Below are 8,185 nucleotides of genomic sequence, written 5' to 3'. Positions count from 1 at the left end.
TAGTAACATGTTCAGATGGCGCGTGTAGTGATGTTGCCTAAATGGGCGCCACAGCCTTTTTCCATTTTTCTCAGCTGTGAGTCCCATAAAAAAATTTAAGAGAAAAAATGCACAAAAAAATATCCCTACATTAGTTAAAAATTCATTTGTTAATTTCTGTTCTGCAAAAACCTCTAAAAGTTCACAATTATGATTGCTCTTAGAATTCAAACTCTAAACATATGATTAAACTAAAAAAACTCATGTTATTTTACCCGCAGGCCATGGATATTTCAATTTAAACATTAACTCTATTATTTTTATTTTTATTTCTTTAAAAAAAATTCTTTTATTCACAGAACACAGTCACACACCTCAAGTTTTACTGCATTTAAAAATGGTGATAGACAGGTAAAACAGTATCTCTAATCGGACTGCAAGCCACCCTACAAGTAAGGATCCTGTCTGTCAGAAGCTGAATCTCTCTCTCTCTCCCCCTCTGTATATATGAAACATTCATATATAGCACATAATCTTTGTATATATTTCATGCATTTTTAAGTTGTAGCACACACAAAGAAAGCTTGTCAGTACACAGCAATGGCTGCATTATAGCAGCCTCTCTCTCTCCCTTTCTTGTCCTCTGTGGTGACTCCACGCGCCCTCCGTCCCCAATCCTAATTACTGCCATTTCTTTGCACCTTTCTGGCTCTCTGGATGTGCCAAGTCTTCAGCTGATAGAAAATAGAAGCTGGTATTTTTCTTTCTTTCTTATTTTCTTCTTCTGTTTTAATTCCCCCCCTTTGTATGTTTAATGTTCAATAACTAGCTCATTAACCCAGCATTTACTCTTTTCTTTAAAAAAAAAAATGGAGCTGTTTGTAAACATGCCAAGAAATCCAGATTTTGCATTTTCATTTTGAGCATTTCATGTTTTTTTAGTACCTTTTATTTAGGATGTTCTTGTCCACCAAAAGTTCCTGTCTTTTTCCCCTAAAATAACCATCTCCTATTCCCAAGTTTCCAGCTTTTTTCTTTTTCTTTTTCGGTTTTGGAGTTTGGACTGTGGGTTTTGTAAATCTTGAAATTTCTTGCCTGGCTAATCACCTTTCTGGCAAAATTAATGCTTTTGTATGCTTGTAATGACTGTACATTTGAAGTCCTTTCTTTATGTATTAAAGTCCATTGTCTTTTGCAGTCTAAGTTTGTTGCATGAGTCTACTCTTTTTTCTCCCCTGTCAAGATCAAGAAAGGATTTTTGGGCCCCTTTGTGTGCTTTTTGGTTTAGATTCAGTCTGGGTATCAGATATGGTGGTTTAGATTCAGCTTGAGTATCAGATATGGCCAAGAACTCACTCACGTGCCCTTACCTATACTTGTGGAACTTCAACTTTAAGCATACTGTTTACTGCTTTTTTGGGCTTTTTCTTTTATTACAATTTTTGTAAGTTTGTAGATGTTCACATCAGGTTGACTAGCACATGGTTTTGGAAAAAAGGGTTAAACCAATCTCTTTCTGAATCTCAACTGGTTTGGCTCCATATCTTTATGCTTTAGTCTTGTAACAATGGTGTAAAGAGTATGGTGTTTTAGTTTTTTTAATGTTTTGTGGATCTTGATTTGGTGGGATCTAGAGGGTAAGTAAATGGTTTTTCACATTCTTGTCTCTATCAGGCTTCATTATTGGATCTTGTCTTCTTTGTTTAATTTTATTGTTTTTATATATATGTATATATAATATTTGGGTTGTAAGTTGTAAGAATTTCTGTGTCAAACTTGCCATTGTGATTTGGTTTTAAATCATAGCTTCTGATCTGTTTGCATGTAGTGAGTTGCAGAACTTTGTGTCAGCTTCTTCAAGGCTAATGAAACTTCAGATTGCATTTTCAATGTTTACAAACTTATACAAACACTTGACATTACAACGTTGTACTATCAGTTGTGTGGATGTCTGTTGAGAATCTATAAATCGTAGTTGCATTTCTATTTAAACGAATCTTAGATTTGGTCGTTATTTGTTTGTTCAGGTTTGGAGATTGTTCTTATAGTTTCTTCTGATTGAAATCTGAGCTGCAATGATGAACATGAGCAACCTGAAGTTGGGGGTGGATGTGGTAAGTGCACATAACCTTCTACCTAAAGATGGGCAAGGTTCATCCAATGCTTTCGTGGAACTCTACTTTGATGGCCAGAAATTTCGGACCACGATAAAGGAAAAAGATCTGCATCCTGTATGGAACGAGAGTTTCTACTTCAACATATCCGATCCTTCGACCCTCCACGTTCGTGCACTCGAAGCCTATGTCTATAACACCATAAGATCAACTGAGTCGAGGTCGTTTCTTGGGAAGGTTACGATTAGTGGAACCTCGTTTGTGCCTTTGCCAGATTCTGTTGTGTTGCACTATCCTCTCGAGAAGCGCAGCGTGTTCTCACACGTTCGAGGGGAGCTTGGACTTAAAGTGTATGTTACCAATGATCCATCCATAAAGTCATCTACACCGGTTTCTGGAGATAATAACAGTGCTCATCAAGTGCTGCATAGCCAATCGGTTTCTGAAGTGGTCAGTCATGCTAAATCTGAAGCCAGGCACACTTTCCATCATCTCCCGAACCCCAATCACCATCACGAGCCCCCTCCCGTTCCAATCCCGCATCGTGACCAGGTGCCTCGTGACCAGGAAACGAAATACGATGTTGGTGAAATGAAGGCTGCTGAGCCACTGCCTCCGAAGCTAGTCCACGTGCACTCGACTTCGATGGCTCAGCCTCTTGATTATGCGCTCAAGGAGACTAGCCCGTTCCTCGGAGGAGGGAGAGTTGTGGGGGGTCGTGTCATTCGTACAGACAGGACAGTCGGGTGTACTTATGATCTTGTCGAGAAGATGTACTTCCTGTTTGTTCGAGTTGTCAAGGCCCGGGAGCTTCCTGCAATGGACGTTACGGGGAGTTTGGATCCTTTCGTCGAGGTGAGAGTTGGGAACTACAAAGGAATCACTAACCACATCGAGAAACAACAGAATCCTCACTGGAATATAGTGTTTGCCTTCTCGAGGGAAAGAATGCAAGCATCAGTACTGGAAGTTGTAGTGAAAGACAAAGATCTTGTCAAAGACGATTTCGTGGGCATAGTCAGATTTGATCTCAACGAGGTTCCAATGCGGGTTCCACCGGATAGCCCTCTGGCTCCCGAATGGTACCGTCTCGAGGAGAAGAAAGGAGGGAAGATAAAAGGCGAGTTAATGTTAGCTGTGTGGCTAGGCACACAAGCAGACGAAGCGTTCCCCGATGCTTGGCACTCTGATGCAGCTTTATCCATCAACACAGCTGCATCCACTCTCATACGCTCCAAAGTTTATCATGCCCCTCGGTTGTGGTACGTTCGGGTTAATGTTGTCGAGGCTCAGGACTTATTCCCAACCGAGAAGAACCGCTTCCCTGATGTGTTTGTGAAGGCACAGATAGGGAACCAAGTGACGAAAACCAAGCCAGTACAAGCCCGGTCTTTTAACCCCCTATGGAACGAGGATCTCTTGTTCGTTGCTGCTGAACCGTTCGAAGATCACCTCGTGCTCACAGTGGAGGATCGCGTGGCTCCAGGGAAAGACGAGATCCTGGGAAGGGCTATCATACCGTTGAGTGCAGTGGAGAGGCGGGCCGATGATCGTATGATTCCCTCGAGGTGGTTTCACCTCGAAAAGCCAGTAGCTGTGGATGTAGATCAGCTCAAAAAGGACAAATTTTCCAGCAGACTTCACCTCAGACTGTGCCTCGATGGAGGCTACCACGTTCTCGACGAGTCCACTCATTACAGCAGTGATCTTCGCCCCACTGCTAAACAGCTCTGGAAGCCCCCAATTGGCATCCTCGAGCTTGGAATCTTAAATGCAGTCGGGCTTCACCCCATGAAAACCCGGGAAGGGAAGGGCTCACCGGACACATATTGTGTGGCGAAATATGGTCATAAGTGGGTTAGAACAAGAACAGTTGTAGACAACCTTTGTCCTAAGTACAACGAGCAGTATACCTGGGAGGTGTTCGATCCCGCCACTGTTCTCACTGTTGGAGTGTTCGACAACAGCCAGCTAGGAGACAAAGGCCCCAATGGTAGTAGCAACAACAAAGACCTCAAGATTGGAAAGGTTAGAATTCGGATTTCCACACTCGAAACGGGCAGGGTTTACACACATTCTTACCCTTTACTAGTCCTCCACCCCACTGGTGTCAAGAAAATGGGAGAACTCCATCTCGCAATTCGTTTCACCTGCACGTCTTTCGTGAACATGCTTTACATATACTCGCGCCCCCTCCTGCCTAAGATGCACTACGTGAGGCCTTTCACGGTTATGCAGCTCGATGTGCTGAGGCACCAGGCTGTGAGCATAGTGGCAGCTCGGTTGGGGCGTGCAGAGCCTCCTCTGAGGAAGGAGGTAGTGGAATACATGTCGGATGTGGATTCGCACCTCTGGAGCATGCGTCGTAGCAAGGCTAATTTCTTCCGGATGATGTCGGTCTTCTCGGGGGCGTTTGCAGTTGGGAAATGGTTTGGAGATATCTGTATGTGGAGGAACCCCATCACGACGGTGCTCGTGCACATCCTCTTCCTCATGCTCGTTTCGTTCCCCGAGCTCATCTTGCCCACGGTTTTCCTCTACATGTTCCTGATCGGGGTGTGGAACTACAGGTATCGCCCCCGGTATCCGCCCCACATGAACACGAAGATATCCCAAGCAGAAGCAGTGCACCCCGACGAGATGGATGAGGAGTTTGACACGTTCCCCACGAGCCGAAACCCTGAAGTGGTGAGGCTAAGGTACGATCGCCTCAGGAGCGTGGCGGGTCGAATTCAGACTGTCGTGGGGGACGTTGCAACCCAGGGGGAACGGTTTCAGTCTCTGCTAAGCTGGCGTGACCCCCGGGCCACAGCCATCTTTCTCACATCTTGCCTAGTGGTAGCACTGGTGATGTATGTTACGCCTTTCCAGATCATTGCTGCACTGATTGGCATATACGCGATGAGGCACCCGAGGTTTCGCTACAGGCTGCCCTCCGTGCCTATCAACTTCTTCCGCCGCCTTCCTGCCAGGACAGATAGCATGCTGTAATCTGCAGGCTGAAATGTTTTGTGGTTTTAGTCCTAAGACAGATAGGCTGAATGTTTTGGGGTACATGGTTCTGGTTTTAGGTCCTATGTTTATGTTTTGTGTGTTTAATGTAATCCTGTTTTGGTCTTGGAGGGGATGCCATTAGGGGAGGCATATTCAAGATCACAGTAACCCTTTCTGTTAAGCTTTTCTTTTTTTCTGCTCTCTTGTTGTATAAACCTTCTGTTTATGCCAATGGTTCTCATGCCATTTTGTGTAATCATGGTTGTTAATGTGTCAAGCATCTTACATTCAAACCAAATAAGGTAATAATTTTAGGGAAAAGGATAGTTTTGTTCCTAAATTAGAAGAAAACAACACTTTTTGTCCATAGATTATACTCTTGTTACTTTTATCTCTTAATTATTTGTGAAGTGATTTTTTTGTCCAAACTCCAAAGTACTAAATAAGTTTAAAAAGTTATTTTACAGGCAATTGTTGAATAATAAGTGTCAACAGTATAATTGAGGGACAAAAAATGTTATCATTTCTTATAACTCAAGAACTAAAAAATGTTATTTTTCTTTTGATTCACTAAAAAGTGAGCAACTGCTATTTGTAGGGGCGCTCTGAATAAAACTCGTCTTGTGACGTTTGCCAAATTTGATGACACTGGGCCTAGTCGACAAGGGATCACAAAGAGATAAACCATCCTAAATTGTTCAGTTCAAACCAAAAAAGTCAATTGATAGCTCCTAGGATGAGTTAATTGTCTGATCTTGGGAAAAATGTCATTTTTCTATTTTTCAACAAGATTGAGTTATTACATGAAAAATTGTATATGATAGGAACAAGTGTCAAATAAGTCAAACTTATTGTTTTATGCAATCAGGCCACTAAAAAGCATACAATCGAATCATCAAACAAGTAAAATATGTGCAATTAAGATATTTTTATAATTTCTTTTAATAGAATTTATTGAAAACGTTGCAATCCTTCATCCCAACTAATATGACATATGAAATGACGATTCTTAGTACATACAATGTAATTAATATGATCGAATTTTACTAGAAAAATTGAAAAAATATTCCAATTACATATATATTACTCGTTTAATGATCTAATCGTAAGCTTTTTAAATTCAATGACCTGTTTATACAAAATTAATAAGTTTAGTGACATATTTAACACTATTTTCCTTTCCTATACAATATCATTGACAAGAAGTCTTTGTGTCAATGAGTGAAATGACGCCAAAGGAAATGATGTTGATCTTAGCATGTACAAGGGCAAGGTCCTGATAATCGTCAACGTTGCATCAGAATGGTATATATTGAGGCTTCATTAACAAATTTGATGATTCTGCTATTGAGTAACCATGAAATCGGTTCATGCGGGTAAATTTGGCGTTGCGACCCTAAACCAACCTAATCTATATATATATATATATATATATATATATATATATATATATATATATATATATATATATAAAAACAAAATCCTCCTAAAAAATTTTCCCCCCAAAACTTTTATAGTAAAACTTATTTGGTAAGTAATTGTCAAATGAAAATTAAATAAAATCTATTAATTGGTAATATTATATATGGTATTATATTCTATAATATAATATAATTGATAATATTATTGTTCAAGTATAATAAAAATATTATTGTTCAAGTATAAAATAAAATTAAAATAACAACAACAACAACAACAACAACAATAATAATAATAATAATAATAATCCAAACAAAACTATATACAAAATAAAATTAAAATTAAAAAAAAAATAAGAAGAAGACAAAGGTTGCTCCTCTTAGTAAATGTTGTGGGATCATTTTGATCCCATATTGAAAATGTTTGGAAAGATGAGCTCTTGATCTCCTCTATATAACCATACAATTGCTTGTCCATCAATGTGGGCAAGTATTGAGAAGTCCAAAGGCTTTTTATAGTACTACTATTGACCCGAGAAATTATGCTGTGAAACTGTGTCCACCTTGCAAGGTAGGCATGGTTCAAAAATAGTTCATAATTATGAATATAATAATCAATATATAGTTCAAAAATTATGAACATATAGTTCTATAATTATGAACATAGTGTTGTGAAAATAATTATGAACACATAGTTATCTAATTATGAATATAGAGATTCAATAATTGTGAATATGAAGTTTAAAAATTATGAATATATATGTTTATAATTATGAACATATAATTCAATAACTATGAACATAGAGTTCTGCAATTATGAATATAGAGTTCAATAATTATGAATATGAAGTTCAAAGATTATGAATATATAACTTTATAATAATGAACTTATAGTGCAGTATTTATGAACATAGAACTGTGTCCACCTTGCAAGGTGGACACGGTTCCACAACCTATTAAAACCCAACGTGTCAAATGGCTCTTATTTAAAAACTTATCTTAATGGATTCTTAATTATTTTTTTAATTTTTTTTAATTTATTAGGGGGTTTGGGAAAGATTAACCAAAAATGTATATGAGTTGTTTTAGTTTTTAGCAGTTTCGAGCAAATTGTTAAGTTATTAAATAATATTTTTGGTGTTTTGATAAAATATAAAATGTTAAACAAACGAATTTTTTAAAATTTTGCCGAATTTGCCAAATAATCAAATTACAACAACAACAACAATAATAATAATAATAATCCAAAAAAAATTATATACAAAATAAAATTAAAATTAAAATTAAAAACAAAAAAACAAAAACAAAAACAAAAACAAAAACAAAAAAGAAAAAAAAAAAAAAAAAGACAAAGGGGAGTCACGGGCTCCCTTTGTAAATGATTTTGAGATCATTTTTATCCCACATTGAAAATGTTTGAAAATAGAGAGATCCTCTATATAAGAGGAGCAATGATCCCCTTACAAACATAATTTCTTGCCCATCAATGTTGGCAAGTATTGAGATGTCAAAAAGTTCTTATTTAAGAAGCTTCAACTTTGTCTTCTTATTTTAGTTTTTATTTATTTATTTATTTATTTATTATTTATTTATTTATTTATTTATTATTAATGGGGGTTGTGAAAGATTAACACAAAATGTATGTGTTGTATTAGTTTTTAGCCATTTGGAACAAATTAC

General features: G+C 37.8%; 1 protein-coding gene across 4 annotated transcripts in view; it reads left to right on the top strand.

The window, feature by feature from the left end:
* The first annotated feature begins 465 nt into the window (after positions 1 to 465).
* The window catches only part of LOC109166687 (FT-interacting protein 1), a 19,451-nt gene continuing 11,731 nt past the window's right edge, over positions 466 to 8,185 (top strand). Inside the window, exons 1-2 of one of the 4 annotated variants that reach the window (XM_019315576.1) lie at positions 466 to 733; positions 2,007 to 5,129. In XM_019315576.1, coding sequence (XP_019171121.1) covers positions 2,055 to 5,084 — 3,030 coding nt within the window. In that variant the 5' untranslated portion in view covers positions 466 to 733; positions 2,007 to 2,054 and the 3' untranslated portion in view covers positions 5,085 to 5,129. Of the gene's footprint in view, positions 734 to 1,431; positions 1,617 to 2,006; positions 5,365 to 8,185 lie in introns of those variants that run through there. The other 3 variants (XM_019315573.1, XM_019315574.1, XM_019315575.1) reach the window with 3 other exon arrangements.

This window comes from Ipomoea nil, unplaced genomic scaffold, assembly GCF_001879475.1.
Source record: "Ipomoea nil cultivar Tokyo-kokei standard unplaced genomic scaffold, Asagao_1.1 scaffold3104, whole genome shotgun sequence".
NCBI lineage: Eukaryota > Viridiplantae > Streptophyta > Magnoliopsida > Solanales > Convolvulaceae > Ipomoea > Ipomoea nil.
Note: the sequence above shows the minus strand (reverse complement) of the source record. Positions and strands in the feature narration are given on the sequence as shown.